Source organism: Leopardus geoffroyi, chromosome E3 (assembly GCF_018350155.1).
Source record: "Leopardus geoffroyi isolate Oge1 chromosome E3, O.geoffroyi_Oge1_pat1.0, whole genome shotgun sequence".
Classification (NCBI taxonomy): Eukaryota; Metazoa; Chordata; class Mammalia; order Carnivora; family Felidae; genus Leopardus; species Leopardus geoffroyi.
The window spans coordinates 19,151,126-19,174,789 of NC_059340.1; the positions used below are offsets into that span (position 1 = coordinate 19,151,126).

General features: G+C 57.0%; 3 protein-coding genes across 6 annotated transcripts; 2 read left to right on the forward strand and 1 right to left on the reverse strand.

Annotated features, from left to right (window-relative positions):
- Positions 1 to 14: 14 nt before the first annotated feature.
- On the forward strand, positions 15 to 4,478 carry IL27 (interleukin 27). Of its 3 annotated transcripts, XM_045460160.1 has the most exons (5): positions 15 to 167; positions 2,093 to 2,265; positions 2,360 to 2,458; positions 3,075 to 3,233; positions 3,946 to 4,478. In XM_045460160.1, the coding sequence occupies exons 1-5, from the start codon at positions 137 to 139 to the stop codon at positions 4,192 to 4,194; spliced, it is 711 nt and encodes a 236-aa protein (XP_045316116.1). In that variant the 5' UTR covers positions 15 to 136; the 3' UTR covers positions 4,195 to 4,478. The 3 variants fall into 3 exon arrangements, with proteins under 3 accessions (XP_045316116.1, XP_045316115.1, XP_045316114.1); XM_045460159.1 differs by lacking the exon at positions 15 to 167 and having other exon boundaries at positions 222 to 2,241; XM_045460158.1 differs by lacking the exon at positions 15 to 167 and having other exon boundaries at positions 224 to 2,265.
- On the reverse strand, positions 4,351 to 10,768 carry APOBR (apolipoprotein B receptor). The gene is made up of 5 exons (XM_045462109.1): positions 10,386 to 10,768; positions 9,142 to 10,038; positions 5,659 to 7,734; positions 5,308 to 5,573; positions 4,351 to 5,224 (listed from the first exon to the last, which is right to left on the reverse strand). The coding sequence occupies exons 1-5, from the start codon at positions 10,656 to 10,658 to the stop codon at positions 5,155 to 5,157; spliced, it is 3,582 nt and encodes a 1,193-aa protein (XP_045318065.1). The 5' UTR covers positions 10,659 to 10,768; the 3' UTR covers positions 4,351 to 5,154.
- An 84-nt stretch (positions 10,769 to 10,852) lies between these two features.
- CLN3 (CLN3 lysosomal/endosomal transmembrane protein, battenin) lies at positions 10,853 to 22,278 on the forward strand. 2 transcript variants are annotated; one of them, XM_045460156.1, is made up of 17 exons: positions 10,853 to 11,327; positions 12,016 to 12,215; positions 12,402 to 12,524; positions 12,680 to 12,758; positions 13,980 to 14,076; positions 15,144 to 15,215; positions 15,610 to 15,689; positions 15,827 to 15,912; positions 16,410 to 16,482; positions 16,565 to 16,708; positions 17,609 to 17,721; positions 18,830 to 18,876; positions 18,952 to 19,020; positions 19,113 to 19,168; positions 19,260 to 19,353; positions 21,655 to 21,795; positions 21,898 to 22,278. In XM_045460156.1, the coding sequence occupies exons 3-17, from the start codon at positions 12,479 to 12,481 to the stop codon at positions 22,015 to 22,017; spliced, it is 1,317 nt and encodes a 438-aa protein (XP_045316112.1). In that variant the 5' UTR covers positions 10,853 to 11,327; positions 12,016 to 12,215; positions 12,402 to 12,478; the 3' UTR covers positions 22,018 to 22,278. The 2 variants fall into 2 exon arrangements, with proteins under 2 accessions (XP_045316112.1, XP_045316113.1); XM_045460157.1 differs by having other exon boundaries at positions 11,044 to 11,327; positions 11,775 to 12,215.
- The last annotated feature ends 1,386 nt before the right edge of the window (positions 22,279 to 23,664 follow it).

Here is a 23,664-nt window from a genome sequence, read left to right on the forward strand (position 1 = left end):
TTCAGCAAGGGGTGGTGAGGAGGGAAGACTGAGCGCAAAGCCGAAAGTACAAGCAGGACGGAAAGTGAAACCGGCGCAGCCCCCAGTATAAGACCCCTGCCCGGGAGATGGCTGGCCACACAGGCTGGGCCCCGCCATGGGCCAGATGGCAGGCGACCTTGGCTGGCGTGAGTTTGAGGCCAGGGCCGGGGGGCGGAGGGGGTGGCAAGCTTGGCTGAGACTGGGCAGAGGGTGGGAGGGCTTGACTGGTGTGGATGGGGGCCGGGGGCCGAAGGACAGCTACCGGGTCAAGACTAAGGATATAGGATACAGTCGACCAGAGGATAGGAATGAGGCTGGCGTGAATGAGGGTGATGGTTTGATCAGGGCTGGGCAGCGGATGGGAAGCCTTGACTGGCCCGGATGGGGAGAGGCGGGCAGCCAGTTGGACCAGGACCAGGACCAGGAGTTTGGCTGGAGCGGCTGAGCGGGGACGGGACAGTTTGGCTGAGAACCGGGGCTGGGAGAGGAAGAAGGGCAGGAGGAGTGGGCTGGAGTGTGGGGCGGGGGCCAAGGCGGCGGCGGCCTAACTGGGTCAAGGGTCTATAGCTTGGAAGGAGGTCCAATCCACAGCGGGCGACTCAAGGACACAGAGACACAGAAGGAAGAGCAGATGGTAGGGCCATAGTAGGGACCAAGGGCTGGAGAACGGGTAGAGAGCCAGAGCCAAGGCGCTGGGATTGAGTGCAGAGCGTAGGGAGAAGCCAAGGGAAGGGTCTGGGGTCCCAGAGCTCAGACAGGAAGCCCTAGGAAGTGGCCCAGCTCGATTCGGGGTGGCAATATCCACCAGAGCCTGGGGTACTCACTTTCCCTCGACACAGAGCTGAGAAGAACCCCACTCTGCCTGAAGTCCCTGGGATGTGGTCCCTAAACCAGGGAGCCTGGATGCTAGGGGTCCCAGGGACCACCCACCACCTCTAGAAGGACATTGGCCAGTGAAGGACCCAGAAGCTCTCCTTCACCTTTACGTACAGAACATTTCGGGAAGCTGAGCCCAGGCGTTAGAAATCAAGAATGGACAAGGGAGAAGCATGGAGAGGAGGGTGAGCGGGAACAGACAGACTTACAGCTTAGTTTTGGTTTGTGTTTCGAGGAGAATTGTGTAACTCCATGATTGCTAGATTTCCTCTCCCTGATGGAGAAACCACCGAACCCTGGCCTCTTCCCAGACCCCCCACCCTAGGGCCCCTCTCTCTTCTGTCCAGGAAACATAGGCCGGAAATACTTTCAGAAACCAGCTGGCCTGACTACCCCATTTTACGGATGGGAACCTGAGGCACAGAGATAAGAGGCGACTCATCTCATCCAGGGAAGGACCTGGACGAGAAACAGAGGTTATGCCTCCCATCCCAGGCCCCCTTCCTCCCCATGGCACCCCCTGTTCTTCTGACACTGCAGAGTGACCCATCGGCCTCGGTGGTGGCTGGACCAACCTGTCCTTCTGACTCTCCAACGTAGAGTCTCCAGCACTGCCCGCCCACCCCTAGGGCTCCAGTTCAGGCCATCAGAGCCGCCTGGCTAAGCCCCAGGAATCTTCGGCAGAACAGAGTGCCCACTCCAGGGGAGGTGGCTGCCTCGTCTGAGTTCCCTGCGGGGGAAGCACGCAGGATCTGCATTTGGGCAGATCTGGAATCCAGTCCTGGTTCCCTCCCCCTCTCGCCACGCCACCCTGGGCTAGTCAGCCTCACATTTTCCTCATCTGCAAAATGCACGGATGATAGCCCCCAGGCTGCCACATACCGTTGAGCCGTTGGTTCACCGAAAAAGACACTTAGCCAAGGGAGTTAGTGAGGGGCCGAGATGGAGCCTGAGATCTGCTTGCGAATGTGGGCCTTCTGTGCAAGGCCGTGTCCGCCTCGGAGAAGGGGTGCCTTCCTTTCGTTCAGACAGAGATGCCGTATGGTGTCCTCGATAGCTTCCATGTTATTAGTGGCCTTGCGGGGTCAGCAAAACGGCACACAGGCTTTGCCTACAGCACAGGCTCAGAAGGGGCATGTTGAGTTCTTCTCGAGCTTTCCCCCCACCTGGCCCACCATCTCCCCCCTCTCTCCAGGGCTCAGCCTCTTGTTGCTGTCCTTGCTCCTGGCTCGTGCTGGTGTTTGGGGATTCCCGAGGCCGCCAGGGAGGCCCCCCCTGAGCCTGCAGGAGCTGCGGAGGGAGTTCAAGGTCAGCCTGCACCTCGCCAGGAAGCTGTTCTCCGAGGTTCGGACCCAGGCCCACCGCTTTGTGAGTCTCTCTCTGATGCAGCTGGCTTTGGGGACGGGCGAATCCCCAATCCCTCTGGCCCCCCCCCCCCCCACTAACAGATCTTGCCCCACAGGCTGAATCTCACCTGCCAGGAGTGAGCCTGGACCTCCTGCCCCTGGGAGATCAGCTCCCCAATGTCTCCCTGACCTTCCAGGCCTGGCACAGCCTCTCTGTGAGTTGGGGGCCGGTGGGGTGGTGGGCAGGAGAGCTGGCAGCAAGGCTGGGCCGGGTGGATGGTGACGAAGTCAGGGGATTGAATGGAAAATGGATTTGGGGATGAATGGAGGAATTGGATCCGGATGAGGCTTGGCATGTCGCCGGATATAAAGATCCAGCTGGAATAAAGAAGTCATGTCAGAACGAGGCTGCACATACGGAGGAGGGATGGCGTGGGATTAGTGTGGGAAGGAGGTTGGAGACAGGATAAAAACACAAGTGAAGCCATGGACGTGAAACGGAGGGGGGCGCCTGGGTGGCTCAGCCGGTTAAGCGTCCAGCTCTTGATCTCGGCTCAGGTCACGACCTCACGGTTCCTGAGATCGAGCCCCCAGTCTGCTGTTAGCACAGAATCTGCTTGGGGTTCTCTCTCCCTCTCTCTCTCTGTCCCTCCCTCCCTCTCCCCCTCAAAATAAACTTAAAAAAAAAAAAAGGAAAGGAACATGAAAGGGGATGGTAGGGAAGAGGATAGACTGGGGTTGTGGAGAGAGAGTGATAGGACAGTGGAGATGGGCTTAGGTTTGATCCTCAGCCTGCAAGCCTTTCCTGACCCCCTCCCTTCCCTCCTGCAGGACCCAGAACGACTCGGCTTCCTCTTCATGACACTTCGCCCCTTCCATGCCCTGTTGGGAAGCCTGGGAAACCAGGGGGGCTGGACGAGCTCAGAGAAGATAGAGCTATGGACCATGAGGTTGGACCTCCGGGATTTGCAGCGGCATCTCCACTTCCAGGTAGAGTGTTCACCCCCCTCCCGAACTCCCAGAGACCAACACATAACATTGAGGCTCACGGGCCCCCTTTTTCAAACACTCCCTGCCCGCAGGTTGGGTAAGTTTGGAAGGAGATGCTGTAGATCCTCTGAGTGTGTGTGTGTGTGTGTGTGTGTGTGTGTGTGTGTGTAGGCCCTGGCTCTGCCCCCCCGAATCTCTGCCTCCTCTTGATGTCTTGATCCAAACAGCTCTGAAGCACCCGGAACAGCCGCTGGCATTAGCAGGCCCTACAGCAAAGCTCGGTCCCTTCTCCCTTAGCCCCTAACGTCACCAGATCCTCCCGAATATCTCCAAGGGAAACAGGCGTTTTATCCTTAATAAAATGTAAGCAGCATGAAAACTGGCTGCCCCACCTTGCTGCCCACTCCGGACCCCCCACATGACCCTCGAGAGGAGAACTTCGGGCATCCCACACGCCCAGGGCGATCCTGGGATCGTGTGCCCGCCCCGGGCGCGGCATCTGGCTCGGTGACTTCCATTTTCTCGAATCAAAAAATCAGGCAGGACACGTGAGACAATGACCTAATGGAAGGTCTAGAGTAGGGGCTGTCCAGGGAAATCATGACCTCGTGGCATCTGATGTCATTCTGTTACCACTGGGCACCTAAAGGAACAAGGGTTTGCTCGGGGTCTCCGCTTGGCCACTGTCTGACCCGTGGGCCTCTCCTCACAGGTGCTGGCTGCGGGACTCAACCTCCCCGAGGAGGAAGATGACGAGGAGAGGAAGGAGCCGCTCCCAGGGGCTCCGAGTGGCCTGTCACGGGTGTCAGGGCAGCCGTCCTGGCCCCAGCTCCTCTATACCTACCAGCTGCTGCGCTCCTTGGAGCTCGTCCTGGCTCGGGCCGTAAGGGACTTGCTCTTACTCTCCCAAGCCAGAAACCCAGCCCCGGCCTCGGGGTCCTCACTCGGCTCCCGGCCCTGATGGGGTGACCGCTCAGCCCCTTCCCTTCACCCTTCATTCAGTTCGGGCCAACGGGACAGCCTCCAGCTCGTCTGCTTTAAACAGGGCAGGACTCCACCGGCCTCCCACCCCAACCCCCACCCAGTAACTTAAGGCCCCTCCAGGCCCTGCCGGATATTTATTTCTTGGATATTTATTTATTGTTTAGGAAAATGATGGTTTATTTATTGTTTCAGAGCCGGCTAGTTGTCCCCGGGCTAGGCCACCGTGCGGGGTGCCGAATAAAGCACTGTCATCCTCTCTCAGCCTCGGCTTCTTTTCCCAGAAGGGGTGCCTGACGCCAAAGGACAAAAGGGTCTGGGGGGGGGGGTCTGTAGTCTCTGGCCACCCTGGACCCCTCTCTGCTCCTAAATTTCGGGGGCTCCTGGCCCACCTTCCCCCAGACTGGCTTGCTGGGCTGGTGGTTGCCACAGTAACCTGCAGAGCCGTGAGTTTTTCAAAGCTCAAGGCCACAACCTCTGGTTGCAGATGGAGGTCCAGAGGGCCTCCTGACCCCTCTCCTCCGGGCTAGCGCCCACCCCGCCGAGCTTTGGGTTCCCACTGCACTGCCCTCTGGAGGCCTGGGTGGGGACCGGAGAGGTCGGGGAGGGAAGGCCGTGAGGAGAACTGTCCCGTCCCCTCGGTCCTGCAGACAGCAGAGATGCGCCGGAGGCGTGATCAGGATGGGCCGTGAGGGGCGCGCTCCCAGGGGGCCAGGGGTTGGGGGGGGGTGTCCATCAGCCACATTGCAGTCAGACTCCTCCAGTTCACGCTTCTCGAGGATGTCTGCCTCTGTCTGCTCCGAGCTTGACACACCAAGAAACCAAGGCCCAGAGGGTGGAAAAGGGTGTGTCCAAAGTGGCGGAGGGAGATAGGCCGAGCAGGATTTGGTGGATCCTTCTGACGCTCATTCAGGGCCCGGCTCCCAGGGGCTCGGGGCGCTCACTGGGGTTTGGGCCGGCCCAGTCGGGCCTGCAGCTCCTGCATCATGCCGGGGTGGGCAAGGCCAAACCTGCAGGTGGAGACGGGCTGTGGGAGCTGGTCTCCACGTGTCCAGAGCCCCACCCCGGCCCAGCCACGTCGCCCTCTGCTTACCCGTGTCCTAGGGGCCTTCTCCTGGCTGGCAGTGGGGTCCCTTCAGGCCTTGGGGGGCTTGCCTCTGGGGGTTCCTCTGGCCGGAGAAGTCTCTGCTCGGGGGCTGACGGCTCTTCCTCAGGGGGGGTGCTGGGAGGCTCCTCCTGCCGCTCAGGGGCGGGGGTCCGTCGGAAAGAGGGCCGGGAGCGACGCTGCGAGGAGCTTCGAGACAGGAGTACACGGCTCCGCGAGACAGAGACGTCCAGGCGAGACCCAGGAAGCAGGGCCTGCAGGGACAGGGGCACCGAGTACCAAGGGGCTGGCTTCGATATTCTGCTCTGTCCAGCCCCGGACCCTGGCTGGAGCCCTCACCTCACTCCAGCTGCCGTGAGCATCCCCTCCGGTACTTGCTGCCGTCTCCCCACGTGGCCCAGGCTCCTGGTATGTTGACTGGTCCTCTTGGCCCTGGATGTCCTCCGGGCCTTCTGGAACAATCTCCTCGGCCTCTGCCCTCTGGTCTTCAGTCACCTCAACACCCTCCGTGTCAAGGGGCCTCTGTGCCTCTTCCTCAGGGTGGAGGTCCCCACGCTGCCCCTCACCGCCTTGCCCCTGCTCCTTTAACCGCCATCCCGCAGCCTCCTGTTCCCACTGCGGCGTCTGCCCTCCTGGGAGCCCCTCGGCCTCTACCGTGGTGGCCGTGGCGCCCTCTGCCCTCGCCACCTGGGAACCCCAGGTAAAGCTGTCCATCCCACAGCTTCCCTCTGCCACTGCAGATTCCTTGACCTCTGCGCACTCTCCCCTGGGCTCACCGTCTCCGGCCTCAAAAGCCTCTTCTGGGCCCCCTCTGCTATTTACCTCCATGTCTGCTGAGCCCTCCGGGCCAAACTCTGGCCCCCCTCGGGTTTTTTCCCACGCAGCCTCCACCAGCTCCTCTCCTCCCCCAGCCTCCTGCCTCCCATCTGATTCCCAAGCTTCCCCAGCCTCTCTTTTGGGCCCTCCCCCAGGCGCAGCAGCCCTCCCATCGGCCTTGTCCCCCGCTATCTCAGCGGCCGAAGGACTGACCCCTGTGTCCTCGCTGTCCTGGAGGCTCAGAGCCGCCTCCTCCAGCCCCCAGACTCCGCTGGATGTCGTGTCTGCCCTGCAGGGCACCGTGGCCTCTGCCTCCTCATCCTCGGTGTCTCGGGCATCTGACTCCCCCAGTGCCCGACCTGCCCCTGCCCCTGCGCTGAACCTTCCACCCGGCTCCTGGCTCTGTGCTCCGTGGGCCTCTCCCTCCTCTGCTCCATACCCTGCTTCCTCGGCTTTCTTCCACTCCCCACCTGCCTCCGGGACATCTGGGAGCACAGACTCTTGGCCACCCTCGGCCTCCTCGGCCTCCTCTGATGCCTGGCTTCCTACAGCCTCCTCCTCCCCCTCTTCAGCATCTGCTTTTTCTTTGTGGGAATCCCCTCCCTCCAAGTCCCTCCTCTGGGCTTCAGTCCCAGAGGCACCAGGCTTTCCATACCCCAGGTTTCTGGGGTATTCCTCCGGGCTCCTTTCTGTCTCCTCTTTGTTCAGGGCTGGAATGCCTCGGGGCTCTTCCTCTTCCCCCAGTCCTTCCTCAGGCTGCTCTGTTGGGGTCTGGGGAGCGGCCATCAGCTCAGGGTCCTGGCCTTCGGTGACCTCGTGCTCAAGGCCACTGCCCTCCAACGCCAGCCCTTCTCTACCTGTCTGAGCCTCCCCCTCGCTCTTCTCCCCCCTGCACTCCTTCTCAAGGCTGGCCTCCGGGGTTGCCTCCAAGCCAGCATCGCCTTCAGCCTCGTTTGCCACTTTGTTCTTGGGCAACTCAGCCTCGGCGATCCAGCAACTCTCTCCCTCCTCTTTGGCCTTCTCTGCCTGCACCACCTCCTCCAGACCAAGGGCAACAGTCCTGTTCATTGAGGCTTGCCTCCCCTCGGCCTCTTCCCCGTCCGGATCTGCCTGGACCTCAAACCCCTCTCCCTCCCCCTCTGACCCCTGGCCTCCTGCAGACTCCCTCCCTGCCGGCTGGTCCTTCACTGCTTCCTCCACGCCCTCAGTTCCTAGAGCCTGGCTCTGTTTGCAGGAAACGCTCATCTCAGCCTTTCTCTTCTCATCCACCTCCTCCTCCTGGTCTTCCCTGGCGGCCTCCTCTATTGCCCAGGTCCTCCCAGTGCCCTCTGAGATCCTTTCTCCGGAGACTACTTCCCCATATTCTGGCTCCCTGGCTCCCGAGAGGTTACCTTCCTTCCCAACTGAGGTTGTCCCGGCCTCTGCCCTGCCTAAAGTTATCCTGGCCTCCTCCTCTCCGCCTGAGGTTGTCCCGGCTTCCTCCTCTCCCCCTGAGGTTGTCCCAGCCTCTTCCTCCCTGCCTGAGGCTGTTCCAGCCTCCTCCTTTCCCCCTGAGGTTGTCCCAGCCTCCTCCTCCCTGCCTGAGGTTGTCCCAGCCTCCTCCTCCCTGCCTGAGGTTGTCTCTGCCTCCTCCTCCTCCCTGTCTGAGGTTGTCCCGGCCTCCTCCTCTCCCCCTGAGGTTGTCCCGGCCTCCTCCTCCCTGCCTGAGGTTGTCCCAGCCTCCTCCTCCCTGCCTGAGGTTGTCCCGGCCTCCTCCTCCCTGCCTGAGGCTGTCTCTGTCTCCTCCTCCTCCCTGCCTGAGGTTGTCCCAGCCTCCTCCTCTCCCCCTGAGGTTGTCCCGGCCTCCTCCTCCCTGCCTGAGGTTGTCTCTGCCTCCTCTTCCTCCCTGCCTGAGGTTGTCCCGGCCTCCTCCTCCCTGCCTGAGGCTGTCTCTGTCTCCTCCTCCTCCCTGTCTGAGGTTGTCCCGGCCTCCTCCTCTCCCCCTGAGGTTGTCCCGGCCTCCTCCTCCCTGCCTGAGGCTGTCTCTGTCTCCTCCTCCTCCCTGCCTGAGGTTGTCCCGGCCTCCTCCTCTCCCCCTGAGGTTGTCCCAGCCTCCTCCTCCCTGCCTGAGGTTGTCCCGGCCTCCTCCTCCCTGCCTGAGGTTGTCTCTGCCTCCTCTTCCTCCCTGCCTGAGGTTGTCCCGGCCTCCTTCTCCCTGCCTGAGGTTGTCTCTGCCTCCTCCTCCTCCCTGCCTGAGGTTGTCCCGTCCTCCTCCTCCCTGCCTGAGGTTGTCCCGGCCTCCTCCTCCTCCCTGCCTGAGGTTGTCCCGGCCTCCTCCTCCCTGCTTGAGGTTGTCCCGGCCTCCTCCTCCTCCCTGCCTGAGGTTGTCCCGGCCTCCTCCTCCCTGCCTGAGGTTGTCTCTGCCTCCTTCTCCTCCCTGCCTGAGGTTGTTCCGGCCTCCTCCTCCTCCCTGCCTGAGGTTGTCCCGGCCTCCTCCTCCCTGCCTGAGGTTGTCTCTGCCTCCTCTTCCTCCCTGCCTGAGGTTGTCCCGGCCTCCTCCTCCCTGCCTGAGGTTGTCTCTGCCTCCTCCTCCTCCCTGCCTGAGGTTGTCCCGTCCTCCTCCTCCCTGCCTGAGGTTGTCCCGGCCTCCTCCTCCTCCCTGCCTGAGGTTGTCTCTGCCTCCTTCTCCTCCCTGCCTGAGGTTGTCCCGGCCTCCTCCTCCTCCCTGCCTGAGGTTGTCCCGGCCTCCTCCTCCCTGCCTGAGGTTGTCTCTGCCTCCTCCTCCTCCCTGCCTGAGGTTGTCCCGGCCTCCTCCTCCTCCCTGCCTGAGGTTGTCCCGGCCTCCTCCTCCCTGCCTGAGGTTGTCTCTGCCTCCTCCTCCTCCCTGCCTGAGGTTGTCCCGGCCTCCTCCTCCCTGCCTGAGGTTGTCTCTGCCTCCTTCTCCTCCCTGCCTGAGGTTGTCCCGGCCTCCTCCTCTCCCCCTGAGGTTGTCCCGGCCTCCTCCTCCCTGCCTGAGGTTGTCTCTGCCTCCTCCTCCTCCCTGTCTGAGGTTGTCCCGGCCTCCTCCTCCCTGCCTGAGGTTGTCCTGGCCTCCTCCTCTCCACCTGAGGTTGTCTCTGCCTCCTCCCTGCCTGAGGCTGTCCTGGCCTCCTCCTCCCTGCCTGAGGTTGTCCCAGCCTCAGATTCTGTCCCTGACTCCCATGTTTTCTCTACCCTTGTGCTTTGGCTACCCCTTAGGACCACCATCACCTCTCCTTCCTTCCCAGCCTCTTTGGCCCTAGGCGCCTGGATCTCCTCTGCAACTGCCTCCTTGAACACCTGCTCTAATGACTCCCTGCTGTCCCCGGCTACCTTCCCCTCGGGCTCCCTCTGCCAGGTCCACTCTGACTCCGCCTTTCCGGCCACCCCTGTTTTCCCTTCCCTGATCTCTTCCGCCTCCTCCTCCTGTTCCCAGGTTCTCCGTGTCTCCTCTCTGTTCACTTCCTGCTCATTGGGCCCTCGACTCTTCTGGGTTTGGCTGCCGTTGTCTCGACCAGCCTTAGACCCTGCCTCAGACGTCTTTTTGGCCTCTAAGCGGGCACTTGGCTCCTGGCACCTGGCAGCCCTGGCTGCTTCCCAGGCCCCAGTGAGCTGCCTGTTTGCTTGAGACCCATGGGAGCTGCATTCTTCCCAATCCCAGGTCTGTTTTGTAGCTGAACCTCCCTCCTGGTACCTTCCAGCCTCTCTAGGCTCTCTCAGCCCTCCACCCTCCTTGTTTTGGCTGCCTCCAAGGCCCTCAAGGGCCTCCTGGGCTCCCTTCTCTTCAGTCTCCTCTGGCCTTCCTGCAGCCACCTCCCCCAGTTCCTCAGCTGCCCTTGCCTCCCTCCTCTCTACAGTGGGGACCTCATCGCCCATAAGGTAGGAGACAAAGGTGCTGAGGGAATCCTGGAAGAGAAGGGGCAGGGGGACAAAGGCATTAAGGGGAGATCCAGCCTTCTTAGGACTGTTTAGGATGGGACCCTGCCCCAGAGGAACTCAGATACAGAAGAGGGGTTCTGGGATCTGGAAGGAGAAAGAGAACTGTATCTGCAGAAAGGCAAAGGAAAGGGCTAGATTAGGGGTAGGGATGTATCTGTGGAGGTGGGGTATTGAAATCCAGAAACAATCAGGCTAGGAGGCTACCTGATCCTGGGAAAGGAATCTCAAGTCTTGAGGAGAGTCTCAAAGGGTGGAGGGAAGGGGGGGCCCAGGGAGCAGGGCGAAAGTCTCTGGCATCTCCTTGCCCCTCTCACCAATGCCCCCCTCAAGGCCTGATGCAGCCCAGGGAGATGGAGCCGGAGGAAATCCATCCTGTCTGTCTCTGTGTGTCCAGAAAGCCGACAAATGACCGTCCCCACCCACTGAGACAAGCCAGTCTTCCCCGGGGCCCAGGACACTTCCTCTTCCCCTAAGTCTGCCTGACGCATCCCCTCCCCAGGCCCTGCCCACCCTCTGCGGTGCTCACAGCAGCTTCCAGTCCTGGCTGGGAAATCGGTGTGCATCACCTGGGGGGGACTCAGGTGCATAGTTGGAGCTGAAGGGCAAGGGAAGGGAGGCCATAAAGAAAAACGTAGGAGCAGGAGACCTCAGAATTGGGGAGGGGGGAGGGGGCCGTGGCAACTGCAGCTTAAATGACTCAGGTCTTGTATTCACACCTCAGCCATTTCCGTCTCCCCCACAAGCCACAGCCACTCTGTGAGAGGAAGCTGGGGTTTGTGGTTCCTGTTTTGCTTAGGGACAAGGAGTAGGAGTGAAGAGGGGTTGGTAAGAGCTCTGGCTTCTCATTTCAGGGTCATTAATGCTTCCCTAAGGGGAAGAAGGGGCCGGGCTGGTGGCTCCAATGTCCATTCCCTCATCTGTAGTCATTCTTGCAAAACAAAACTTGGCTAAGCTTTGTATTGTGGTTATTTGTGTCTACCTCTCAACCTCTTGTGAGTTCCTTGAAGGCAGAGGCCATGTATGACACGTTGCTGAGTTTCTAGGGCACCACAAGGGTAGTAGGACACCATATTTCATTGGTTGAGTGACCTGGGAAGCAGCCCAAGGGGCCACATTTCAAACAGCAGTCTGAGGACTTGGTGGTGAGGAAGAGCTGGTGGAGGTGGGCGCCAGCTGGTGGAAGCCCATAGAAGGGATTAGCAGGGGAAGGACTCCATGAAGAAAATTCAGGATGCTGCTTAACTACCTAGAGAAAGGTAAGAGAATAATCACTCCTTATTTGGGACTATGTGAAGTGACTTTGATCTACATCTCTTCCCCGAATCCCCACCTTCTAAATTTCCAATTAAAGGGACTAGATGAGATCACAGAATCAGAAGCTTGGACCTTATTACTCGTCAGGTCTAAGTATCCTCGATGCAGGCAGGAATTCTGCTGCAGCCTGCTCAGCCAAACACACCTGCCTCTGGTGCTCTATTTCCTATTGCTAAAAAGGTCTCTAAGGTCACGTTTAGGTCTCACTTTGCGTCTTCACCAGCAATTTTCCTTTTTTGTTTTCTCATCTGTAAAGCGAGGGGGGAGGCGGGACTATTTCTGTGATAATCTTCAGTTCTAGGATAATTTGGGGAAAGGGAGCTCTTTAATGCTTTGGATATTGCCAATAGGTAGAAATCCTCTTTGATGAGTGTTATCTTTATTTTCAGTTCCGAAGCAATCTAAGGGCAACAGATAAGAATAAGGATGCCCGAAACTGGCTGTCTTTGTTCCCGGCCAGAAACAGTGAAGGGAGTAACCCGGTGGCCATGTTTATTTCTGGCAATTGAAGGTCGCGAGAGGAGCTGAAGCCGCTCGCTGCCATGCCTAGTGCTGGCAGGATACGGTCAAGACCTTGCGCCCCGCTAGTCTAATGTCGTGGCTCTTCTTTGCTGATCCTACCCGCTCTAGTTTTAAACCAGTGGTTCCAGGGTTCTCCCGGCCTCTCTCTGTCCCCCGCCCCGAGGCTGGAAAGGCCTAAAGCGAAGACAGAGAGAGGACCCGGAAGTTGTGGTGACCTCCAAAAGCACGTGATGAGGGACCCGCTGGTGTTGTCACGTGAGCCGCCCACCTGCGGTACCTCGGGGCCGAACTTGCAGCTGCTCTTAAAGGTGCAGACCTCAGAGCCCCCTGCTTTAAAGGGGGCGGGGGCAGAGTCCAACGGGTGGGACGTGGTGGGGTGTGCGAGGGCGCGAGATGGAGCCCGGGGTAACGTGGTGGGTCGCCGGGCGCCAGTGCGGCGGAGAAGCCGTAGCCGGGAACGGCAGTGGGGCGTTGATCCTTCTCATCTGTCGCAGACCCTCATCCGCCGGGTCAGAGCCAAGCCTGGACTCTCGCTGACTTTGAACCCTTCGCGGGATCTGAACTTGATGCCATGGGAGGCTGTGCGGGCTCGCGGCGGCGCCTTTTGGATTCCGAGGGTGCGTATTCCTACGCGCCCTCCTGAGAGTGACAGCCTCTGTCCCCACCAGACTCGGGCCTCGGGCGCTGGCTCGGCCCCGGGAGGAGCCCCGTGGGGCCTTCGTGCACCTGCGAGTGGGGTGGAGGTCATGCTCGCTTCTTCTCGCCTTCCCAGGGGAGGAGACCGCCCCCGAACCTCGGCCCCGTCTGTTAGACCGTCAGGGAGCCCTTTGGAAGAACGCGATGGGTTTCTGGTGAGTGGCCCGAAGAGTTCAGCAGAAGTAAAAATGCAGTGGGAAGAGGGGAAGCAACAGGAAGAAAGAGCTGAGGAGGAAAAAAATGAGCTCTGAAAAAGGAGCTGAATTCACAAACATTTACTGAGCCAGTTGGTTTGCCCAAGGCAGCGGGTAAAGTTCCCAGACTTTATTCATTTACTTACCACCTTCTTATTTTGGCCAGATCCTCATTTCACCTGTGGGACTACTTCGTGTTTTACTTCAAGCAAGTCAGGCTTTAGATTTGTAAATGCATGTGTTTCTTTAAAGAAAACTTTAAATCACTATTCTAGACGGAAAGCCAGTATTTCTCCCAATGCATGTTTTAAAAAGCACATGCCTGCTTTTTAAAAGATCATCCACCTACCTCCTGGAATCATTCAAATATTGAGCTCTGGGAAATGCTTCTAGCACTAACCTGACCATGGAGGGCTTGGGTGGCACACTGGGTTGGAAGTGACTTCCCACGTGACTCTGGAAGAGTCTCCTAACCTCTCTGAACCTCGGTTTCACAGCAGCAAGATGAGAACGGTAGTACCGCTTTGTAGGCTTGTGGAAGGAGCACGTGAACTCTCTGGCTCTTGGCCCAGTTCCTTTCCCATCACTGAGTGTGGCTCTGGGAAATGAGACTAAGCAAAAAAGATTCTTCATGGGTCATAAAGGCCTTTGGTATTATCTTATTTTCATCCCTGCAGCCCCCTGTGAGGCAGTGAGAAGAGAAACCTGTATCCTCATTTACCCATGAGGAGACCAAGGCCACTCAAGTAGGAAGCAGCAGGCTTGGGATCTGAACGTGATCCTTCCGAGCTTCAAGCTCCGGGATCTTTCTACTGTCCCACAGCACGTCAGACACTGTGGATCAGTGGATGAGAATAGTCCCAGGAACTGAATCATGGTGGAAGCTTGGAGGAGACAGGCATCAAGGACGACTTCCTTCTCTTCCTGGGAGAGATAAGATGTGGACCCAAGTCTGCCTCCCAAAGCCAGTTATTTCTAGCCCTAACATTGAATGGAGATGGGGGGGGGGGGGCTAGTGACAGAGAAAAACAAGGGAGCTGACTGAAGGCCACAGGAAGGGGAGATTTGGTGCTAGGACTGTGGGTAGATTGTAAGCCTGGAAGGAGGCTGGGATCTGTTCTTCTGTGTCAGTTATATCTCAATAAAACTGAAGAAACAAAAGGTCTATAATGCTCACTCCAGGCTCCTGGGCCTTTGCAACAACTTTTCCTATGTGGTGATGCTCAGCGCCGCCCATGACATCCTTAGCCACCAGAGGGCATCCGGGAACCAAAGCCATGTAAGTGACCCTCTCTATCACCGCCACCATATTTAGTCATTATGGGAAGATGAAGAACTCAACCTAGGGCAGGGGCCCCTTTGAAAAACTCAGGGAATGGGGTAGCCAAGGGTTGGGGCAAGAGGATTAAAGTTCCCAATCTCCCAGACCTCAGAGTGAGAAGGGTTTTTAAGAATCGACTGGTGCCAGGTGTCCAAACTCAAATTTTGGCTGGGTGGGGCCCTGGTAGGGTTTTTTTAACCCCAGCACTGAACATCTTAGGCTGGAGAATTCTCTGTTGTGGGGCTTTCTGTGCATTGTAGGGTGTTTAGCAACATCCCTGGCCTCTACCCATTAGATACCAGTAGCATACCCCCCCCCCGCCCCCCGAGTTCTGCAGTTGAGACAAGAATGTCCCCAGACATTGCCAAATGTTCCCTGGGGGCCATAATCACCTCCCGTTGAGACCCTCTTGTCTATGATGAGCGAGGGGATGCAGGCCAAAGGCCAGCAGCCACCTCCTTACAGGCCCCACAGGGAATTCGGTCCAAGATCAGCTTTTCTGGAAACCCAAATCTTTAAAAATGAAAGCTCCTGAATGTGTTACCCAAGTAGAGCCCATTTACAGGGCCATCTTTGGCCTTCGGGTCCTTAGTTTAAGGTTTCCACGGCCACCTCACCCTGCCTGTTGTGCACATAGAAAAAGCCAGGTCACGGGGCGCCTGGGTGGCGCAGTCGGTTAGGCGTCCGACTTCAGCCAGGTCACGATCTCGCGGTCCGTGAGTTCGAGCCCCGCATCAGGCTCTGGGCTGATGGCTCAGAGCCTGGAGCCTGTTTCCGATTCTGTGTCTCCCTCTCTCTCTGCACCTCCCCCGTTCATGCTCTGTCTCTCTCTGTCCCAAAAATGAATAAACGTTGAAAAAAAAATTAAAAAAAAAAAAAAAAAAGGAAAAAGAAAAAGCCAGGTCCCAAGAGTACAGTGCGGAGCCAAAGCCATCCTTCAAGTTAGGGCTGAGCTGGGACTGGAGTTGGGCCCTTATGGTCTCTCCTCTTGCCTCCCTGGGTAAAAGACTCTTCTCTTTTATCAGGTAGACCCAGACCCAGCGCCCACCACCCGCAATAGTTCATCCCGATTTGACTGCAACTCTGTCTCCACGGCTGTGAGTACCCATCTGGTCTCCTCCTGCCCCGCACCCCCACCCCCAGCACCCAGCTGCGACTGTCGTGATCATAATAATCAAGACCATTTACTGAGCCTTTTCTGTGTGTTGTGGCCTATATTGGCTCATTTAATGAACACAGCAGTGCTACGAGCTAGGCGCTATAACCATCCCCCATTTTCCAGACGAGGAAACTGAAACTCGGAGAGTGTGAATGTCTTGTTGACTCCTAGCTAAGGAGCAGCAGAGCTGGGACTCGAACCCAGAGCTGTCTGACTTCAGGGCCTGTGTTTGTAGCGGGTCGACCCGGCTGGTGTGTGTCTTTCCTTGGCCACTTGGTTGGGAGGTTTGTGCCTGGGACCATCTGGGGTCTCAATGTGTTCTCCTGTTCCAGGCGGTGCTCCTGGCCGACATCCTCCCCACCCTCGTCATCAAATTGCTGGCCCCTCTTGGTCTTCATCTGTTGCCCTACAGGTCCGGGTGGGGGTGGTGGGAGGAAGGGCAGGTGGGATGTGAGAGTGGGGAGGCCAGGAGGGCTGAGACGGCCGGAGGGCTGGGGAGTTGCGGGCGGAAGCTGACCCTCTTCTTCTCTCGCTACCTCTCCCCCTCAGCCCCCGGGTGCTCGTCAGTGGGATTTGTTCTGCGGGAAGCTTCATCCTGGTTGCCTTTTCTCATTCAGTGAGGACCAGCCTGTGTGGTGAGTGTGAGGTTTTGTGTCAGGTGGGGAACCCAGAGGAACCGAAACTGAGCATTGTGGGGTAGTCTCCCCAGCTTCCCCGAGGAAAGGGATTGTTTGTGTAACCCTCAGAAGCCTGCCAGGACTGTCACAGGCAGGAGAGGGGGGGGATGAGGTCATTTTGGAGGGGTTGGGGGGTGGGGAGATAGGAGGAAATGGATGGAATACCGGGAGCTCAAGACGAGCAGTCGCCAAGCCTCCGTGACGGCTGAGGCATCAGAGATGAGTTCTTGCTCCGGAGTTGATAACTGGGTGGATGGAGGTACCATTCCCTATGAGAGGATGTGCGGGGGAGCGGGTTGGTTCTACTCCAGGTCTGAAGCCTGCCTGCCCAAGGGATCTGTTTTTAGCTCCGCTGAGCTGATGCAGAGGAGGCCCTGGCCAGACACCTCAGGGGACCGGAGATATCAGGGAGGCTGGGTGTAGTCACTGCCATGCTTGTCCCCCCGCCCCCCCAGGTGTGGTCTTGGCTAGCATCTCGTCAGGTCTGGGGGAGGTCACCTTCCTCTCGCTCACCGCCTTCTACCCCAGGTAAGCAGGCAGAGCAGGGAGTCGGGGAGAGGACCTTCCGGTGCTGGCTTTGGTCCTTCCTCAACCCTTGTGTTCCTCTCAGGGCCGTGATCTCCTGGTGGTCCTCAGGAACCGGGGGAGCAGGGCTGCTGGGAGCGTTGTCCTACCTGGGCCTCACCCAGGCTGGCCTCTCCCCCCAGCACACCCTGCTGTCCATGCTGGGTATCCCCGCCCTGCTGCTGGCCAGGTAGGCTGCCTGGGCTGGGAGGGTGATGGGTTAGGGGAGAGAACTAGACCCTGCTCCCAGTCTTCTGATCCTGGCCGCCTTGTAAAGAGGGGATGTGGATTCTGGACTCTGATGGACCTGGTTTGAGTTCTGGAGCCGCCACTTGCTAGCGATGTAGTGTGGGGCAAGGTATTTTACCTCTCCGGCCCTCAGTTTCCCTGTATCTTTTTTTTTTAATTTTTTAAATGTTTACTTGTTTTTTGAGAGAGAGACAAAGAGAGAGAGAGACAGAGCACAAGGAGGGGAGGGGCAGAGAAAGAGGGAGACACAGAATCGGAAGCAGGCTCCAGACTCCGAGCTGTCAGCACAGAGCCCGAGGCGGGGCTCGAACTCACGAGCCGTGAGATCGTGATGTGAGCCCAAGTCAGATGCTTAACCAACTGAGTCATCCAGGCGCCCCAGTTTCCCCATTATCTTAAATGGCGGTAGTTCTCCTTGTGTCCTCATGAGGTGATGTGTGTGAAGCCTCTGGTACAGTGTGGATCCCAAGATGCTTTGCGGGGGGCGGGGTGGGGGGGACCCTTACTTGATTAATTTTGAGTGTATTAGGAAAAAAATTTAAACTAGCCAATCCAACCTATTATCCACATATTAATGCTTAGAACAAGGCCACGTAGAAAAAGGGAATCAATTTAAAGGAAAATAACAAGCAAAAAAAAAAAAATTATATATAGGAGGAGCATAGATATGGCCTATTAGAAGTGACGGAAATTTGAAAAGTTGAATGAGTGCGTAACACACGGTAGCTAGAGCGATCATCTCTGGCACGGGATGAGAGGCTGTGGCAATGATGGGCGGAGGGGGTGGTGCCCTGGGAGGGAGCGGCCTGTCTGGTCTTACCTTCATCCCACCCGCTCCTAGCTATTTCTTTTTGCTCACATCTCCCGAGCCCCAGGACCCTGGAGGGGAGGAAGAGGCAGAGACATCAGCCCGGCAGCCCCTGATAAACAGCGAGGCCCCCGAGGCGAAGCCAGGTAAGAGACGCAGAGCAGAGCCGTCACGGTCTCTCTCGCTGGGTTTTAGCCTTTGCTGTCTACGGTGGACCCAGTCGGGAAGGGGGGGGGAGTGGATGTGCTGGTTACGGTAAGAATCATTTGCGTTCATCTATTCAAGAAGTGCTCTCATTGAGCACTTGGCTGGGGGTACCAGGTGACTGACATAGGAAAGGGGGGAGATTCGTGAAGAAGCAGCTGAATCGGAAATGTGTTGTTTTCAAGCATTGGTAAGTGCTGGCCGGACATAAAGCGGTTTTGCTGCTGGGAACCGGGGGGAAACAGAGAAGGGTCCTGCGTAGAGAAGGTGGTCCGGAAGGCCTTTTTGAGGCAGTGTCCTTGGGCTGAAATTTCAATGACCGGGTGTCAGCCTTATGGATGTCGGGGTGAACAGGTTGCAGGCAGAGGGAGCAGCAAATTCTAAAACCCTGTGGTGGGAATGAGCTTGGATGTTCAAGAAACAGGAGGGACCAGCTTGGCTGGGATGGAGTGTGTAGCCTTTGAGCTGTATACATGAGCCGTGAAGACGTCTCACCGGCTTCTTCTTTTGCTTTCTTTCTTTTTCTTTCTTTCTTTCTTTCTTTCTTTCTTTCTTTCTTTCTTTCTTTCTTTCTTTCTTTCTTTCTTTCTTTCTTCCTTCCTTCCTTCCTTCCTTCCTTCCTTCCTTCCTTCCTTCCTTTCTTTTTAAGCAGTGGTAAAACAGAGCTAACGTCAAGTTTACCGATTTCACCATTTTTTTATGTTTATTTTTGAGAGGGGGAGAAGGAGACAGAGCACGAGCAGGGGAGGGGCAGAGAGAGGAAGAGACACAGAATCGGAAGCAGGCTCCAGGCTCCAAGCTGTCCGCGCAGAGCCCGACGCGGGGTTCGAACTCGCAAACCGCGAGATCATGACCTGAGCCGGAAGTCAGACGCTTCACCAACTGACCCCCCCCCCAGGCGCCCCTCAATTTGACCATTTTGAATTGTACAGTCCGGTGGCATTTAAGCTCACTCAGTGAGCGTGAGCGTGCTTGGTTCTTGCACACCAACACCCTGTGCCGAATCAACGTGCCAGCCTCACCTGCCCTTCTCTCCCTGTTCCCCTGCAGACTCCAGCTCGAACCTCTCCCTTCAGGAAAGGTGGACCGTGTTCAAGGTATGGATGGTGGCGGGTCCCCCGTGGCCAGTGCCCGCCTGCCAGCCTGCCACTTACAGCTTCTGACCCTTCCAGGGCCTGCTGTGGTACATCGTCCCCTTGGTCCTGGTCTACTTTGCGGAGTATTTCATCAATCAGGGGCTTGTGAGTGAGGGCTGCTGGGGGGGGGGGGGGTAGCAACGGAGGCGGGGCCCCACGTGTCTCTGACCGTCTGCCCTGTCTGCTCTCTGCTGCAGTTTGAGCTCCTGTTCTTCCGGAACACGTCCCTGACTCACGCTCAGCAGTACCGCTGGTAAGAAGGGGGAGGGTGTGGCGGCAGGACGGGCAGGGGGCTGGGGGTGGCACCCGGAAGGGCTTCCTCCTACTCCCTGCCTCCACCGAAGGTACCAGATGCTCTACCAGGCCGGCGTCTTTGTGTCCCGCTCTTCTCTCCGCTGCTGTCGAATCCGCTTCACGTGGGTCCTGGCCCTGCTGCAGGTACCGAGCCCAGCCCTCCCTCTGTTCCCACCGTAGCTCCCGGCTTCCCAGACCCCAGGCTTCCCTCCCTCAGCAGGAATTATTTATTGCTCACCATCAGGTTCTGGGCCCGGGGGACAGAAGGCCAGCAGGGCTCCGGCTCTGCGTAAAACGCGTGGCCTCAGCAGCCTGGCAGACCTGGGTGCAAATCCCAGCTTGTGTACTCTGTAGCTGGGTGACTTAGGGCCGGTCTCTACACCAGCCTGAGCCTAGAGCGCCTCCTCTATAAATCGGGTGTGGCCAACACCTACTTGTCAGGGCAGTCGTAGGAAATAGAGGTGAGAGGCAGAAGAAGAAAATGAGATTTTGTATTCTGTTTTAACCCATTAGAAGCACTCATTTAATGGTTATTTCCACAAGCCTCGTGCAGAGACACAGGGTTTCAAATAATGTTTCTAAGGATAAAAAAAAAATGTACCATTCTTTTATTCTGGATGGTTCATTGTAATAGAATCGGTGATGTCGTAGTCAACAGGCTATTGACCTCAAGGCTGGCGAGCAAATTTTGACTTCCCACAGCAAAAGTATTACAGAATTAAGTGCACAAACACCATCCACTCCCAACGGTCTAACCCAAGTAGCTTCACATAACCAGCCTTCGCTGTTTCAAGGTCATGTGTCTACAGCCCCTGGAGGTAACTCGTTTTCAAGGTCACGTGTCTTACAGTCCCTGAAGGTAACTCTCAAACTACATCTTTGGTTAGTACAGGAAAGTCCTTTTTAATAAGCTGAGCTCATGCCTCGGATAACGAGATGTAGGGCAAGTGAAGATTTTGCACTTCCGGGTTATGACGACGCCATGTGAACGGCCTCCAGCTTCTCTGTTGGTCTGAGCAGTACTGCGAACCCAGGGCTGTGTACCCCCAAAGTGCCAAAGCACTGCGTCAACAATTCTGAACTCAGTAGATGCCACTGAAATGGGTGGCTTGCGATTTTAGCTGTCCTTTTTTTTTTTTTTTTTTTTAAAGTTTATTTATTTACTTATTTTGAGAGAGAGCGAGTGTGCATGCGCCAGTGAGAGCAGGGGAGGGGCAGAGAGAGAGGGAGACACAGAATCTGAAGCAGGCTCCGGGCTCTGAGCGGTCAGCACAGAGCCCGATGTGGGGCTCGAACCCACGAACTGTGAGATCATGACCTGTGCTGAAGTCGGATGCTCAACCGACGGAGCCACCCAGGCGCCCCTACTGGGTGTCTTCTTTTACATGCAGGTCTCTGAGCTTACCTCAGACTTCACGAATGAGAACCTCTGAGGGCAAGGTCTATGTGGGTCACCACACCCCCAGGTGTATGTACATCAACCTTGTGAGCTGCCACGGTGGCCTACCCACTGGGAAGGCAACCTTGTGTGCTCAGACCTGGGGCACTGGGGATCCTCTGAAGGACTGGAGCACACAGGAGGGACCTACCCCCTTGGGTGGGGTCGGAGAAACTTCGTAAGAGAACTGAGAACACTTTAGCCAGAGTTTCTCAACGTTTATTTATTTTTGGGACAGAGAGAGACAGAGCATGAACGGGGGAGGGGCAGAGAGAGAGGGAGACACAGAATCAGAAACAGCCTCCAGGCTCTGAGCCATCAGCCCAGAGCCTGACGCGGGGCTCGAACCCACGGACCGCGAGATCGTGACCTGGCTGAAGTCGGACGCTTAACCGACTGCGCCACCCAGGCGCCCCCAGAGTTTCTCAACCTCGGCACTGTTGACGTTTGGGGCTGGACCATCCTTTGTCGTGGGGCCGTTCGTGCCCTGCACGCGGCTGGGCCTCTGCCTACTCCGTCCCCACTCGTGACAGCCAAGAACATCTTTACATGTTGCCAAATATCCCCTGGGTGGCAAAATCACACCCGGTTGAGAACTGCTGGTGCATGTGTAGCCTCAGTCTGGTAAAATGGGGGGGGGGGCGGGGGGAGCATGCCCTTGGGAGGAGGGCACTGGGGTGGGAGGGGTCCTGATCCAAGCTGAGCCATGAACAGTGGTGGCTAGGAGATCCCAAGTGAGGGGAAGGTGGAATAGCGCTCCAGGCGGCAGGAGTGACAGGACCAAAGGTGAGGTGGGGAGAGACCTACGAGGTCTCGGGTGCTGGGACGAGACAGAGAGCAGGCTTACCCCGGATCTCAGGGTCTGGTAGGCCAGCTGGGTGCTGGGATGTGATCCAGGCCTGTCAGCCCTCTCAGCATCTCTCAGAACCGGGGCCACTGGATGAAATCGCAGCCTCCCTGCCCGCCGCCGGTCCCAGGCTCAGCCCTCCCCTCCCCTGCATCCATAGTGCTTCAACCTGGCCTTCCTGCTGGTGGACGTGTGGTTGAGCTTCCTGCCCAGCATCTACCTCGTCTTCCTGATCATTCTGTATGAGGGACTCCTGGGCGGTGCTGCCTATGTGAACACCTTCCACAACATTGCGCTGGAGGTCAGCACCAGCTGGCTGAGGGTTGTGGGTAGCCTCGCTGGGGAAGGCCAGGGCAGGGGTGTCTAGGACTGAAGCCTCACCCCTGCTTTCTGCCCTCTCCAGACGAGTGATGAGCACCGGGAATTTGCCATGGCGGCCGCCTGTATCTCCGACACCTTGGGCATCTCCCTGTCAGGGCTCCTGGCCCTGCCTCTGCACGACTTCCTTTGTCATCTGTCTTGACACTCTGGCTTCTTGGAGCACCGGTCACACTAATCTGGTCCTGCGCTGACAGGCGGGCAAGTCAGGCCGCGGGCCCACAGCCCAGAGCTCATTCCCAGAGCTCCACCCCAGGCTTCCCTGCACGGCTGGGGTGCAGAGAAGCACCGAGGTTCCGTTCCCCCTTGAGCTGGGGGGAGCCGTTTTCTCCCACTCCCAGGCTGGCCTTGGGGGGTTTCTTCACGGCATTATGTCCTTGGAATAAATGCCTATTTTGTCAATTGATTCCTGTGCCATTTTTTCTGGTTGAAAAAAAATGTTTCTTTTATTACAGAAGTAATATAAACCCACTTTGGAATGTAGGCAGGAGAGCATAAAGAAAGCATTTCAGCAGATTTCTACTTCATCTTTGAGGCCTTATTCATTCATTCATTCAATCACTGTACGGGGCCATATATATACATTTCCCCCCAACATGTAAGTTTTCAAGCCTACAGGGAGGTTGAGAGAATTCATATTCACGTAGGCATGGTTCCACAGTAAACCTTTTGCTAGAATTACTTTATCCCATATGTAACACTCCATGCAAATCAGCCTATCTTATTTTTGTGACATATTTCAAAGTAGGAGGCTGACTTTAATATATTTCTCCTACGTTTCTAAGATTTTGTTTTATTTTTTAAAGTTTATTTATTTTAAGAAAGAGAGAGAGAGGAAGAGTGGGGGAAGGGCAGAGAGAGAGGGAGAGAGAGACTCCCAAGCAGGCTCCACCAGCACAGGGCCTGACACAGCGTGCAATCTCATGAACCGGGAGATCATGACCAGAGCCAAAATCAAGAGTCGAACATTTAACCAACTGAGCCATCCAGGCGTCCCAAGATTTTATTTTAATTTTTTTTTTAACGTTTATTTATTTTTGAGACAGAGACAGAGCATGAACGGGGGAGGGTCAGAGAGAGGGAGACACAGAATCGGAAACAGGCTCCAGGCTCTGAGCTGTCAGCACAGAGCCCGACGCGGGGCTTGAACTCACAGACCGCGAGATCATGACCGGAGCCGAAGTCGGCCGCTTAACCGACTGAGCCACCCAGGTGCCCCCCGAGATTTTATTTTAAAGTGATCTCTATAGCCGACGTGGCGTTCGAACCCACAGCCCTGAGATCGAGAGTTGCATGCTTTGTGGACTGAGCCAGCCAGGCGCCCCCAATACACTTCCCTCTAAACACCTCAGCATGCAGGTGCGCCTGGGTGGCTCAGTTAAGCCTCTAACTCTGGATTTTGGCTCAGGTCTAATCTCACAGTTTGTGGGATCGGCCCCCATGTCGGGCTCCATGTTGACAGCATGGAGGCTGCTTGGGATCTTCTCTCTCCCTCTTTCTCTGCCCCTCCCCTGCTCGCTCTCTCTCTCTCTCTCTCACTCAAAATAAATAAATAAACATTAAACGCTCCAGCATGCGCATTAGCTAGAATCTAGTATTTTTGTACAGCCCTTTTTTTAGGTATAATTTTTATGCACTAAAATGCATAAATCATATCTTTTTTTTAATGTTTCCTTATTTTTGAAACAGAGACAGAGCATGAACGGGGGAGGGTCAGAGAGAGAGAGGGAGACACAGAATCCAAATCAGACTCCAGGCTCTGAGCTGTCAGCACAGAGCCGGATGGGGGCTT

Coding starts and splice junctions, on each gene's coding strand:
- APOBR (XM_045462109.1), bottom strand. CDS start 10,658: ATGCACCTGAGTCCCCCCCAGGTGATGCACACCGATTTCCCAGCCAGG. Junction 10,039..10,385: donor AGGCCTTGAGGGGGGCATTG/GTGAGAGGGGCA, acceptor CTTCTCTTCCAG/GATTCCCTCAGCACCTTTGT. Junction 5,574..5,658: donor CTCACGGCAGCTGGAGTGAG/GTGAGGGCTCCA, acceptor CTGTCCCTGCAG/GCCCTGCTTCCTGGGTCTCG.
- CLN3 (XM_045460156.1), top strand. CDS start 12,479: ATGGGAGGCTGTGCGGGCTCGCGGCGGCGCCTTTTGGATTCCGAGG. Junction 16,709..17,608: donor CCCGCCCTGCTGCTGGCCAG/GTAGGCTGCCTG, acceptor ACCCGCTCCTAG/CTATTTCTTTTTGCTCACAT. Junction 18,877..18,951: donor AAAGGTGGACCGTGTTCAAG/GTATGGATGGTG, acceptor TGACCCTTCCAG/GGCCTGCTGTGGTACATCGT.
- IL27 (XM_045460158.1), top strand. CDS start 1,840: ATGGAGCCTGAGATCTGCTTGCGAATGTGGGCCTTCTGTGCAAGGCCG. Junction 2,266..2,359: donor GGACCCAGGCCCACCGCTTT/GTGAGTCTCTCT, acceptor CTTGCCCCACAG/GCTGAATCTCACCTGCCAGG. Junction 3,234..3,945: donor AGCGGCATCTCCACTTCCAG/GTAGAGTGTTCA, acceptor CTCTCCTCACAG/GTGCTGGCTGCGGGACTCAA.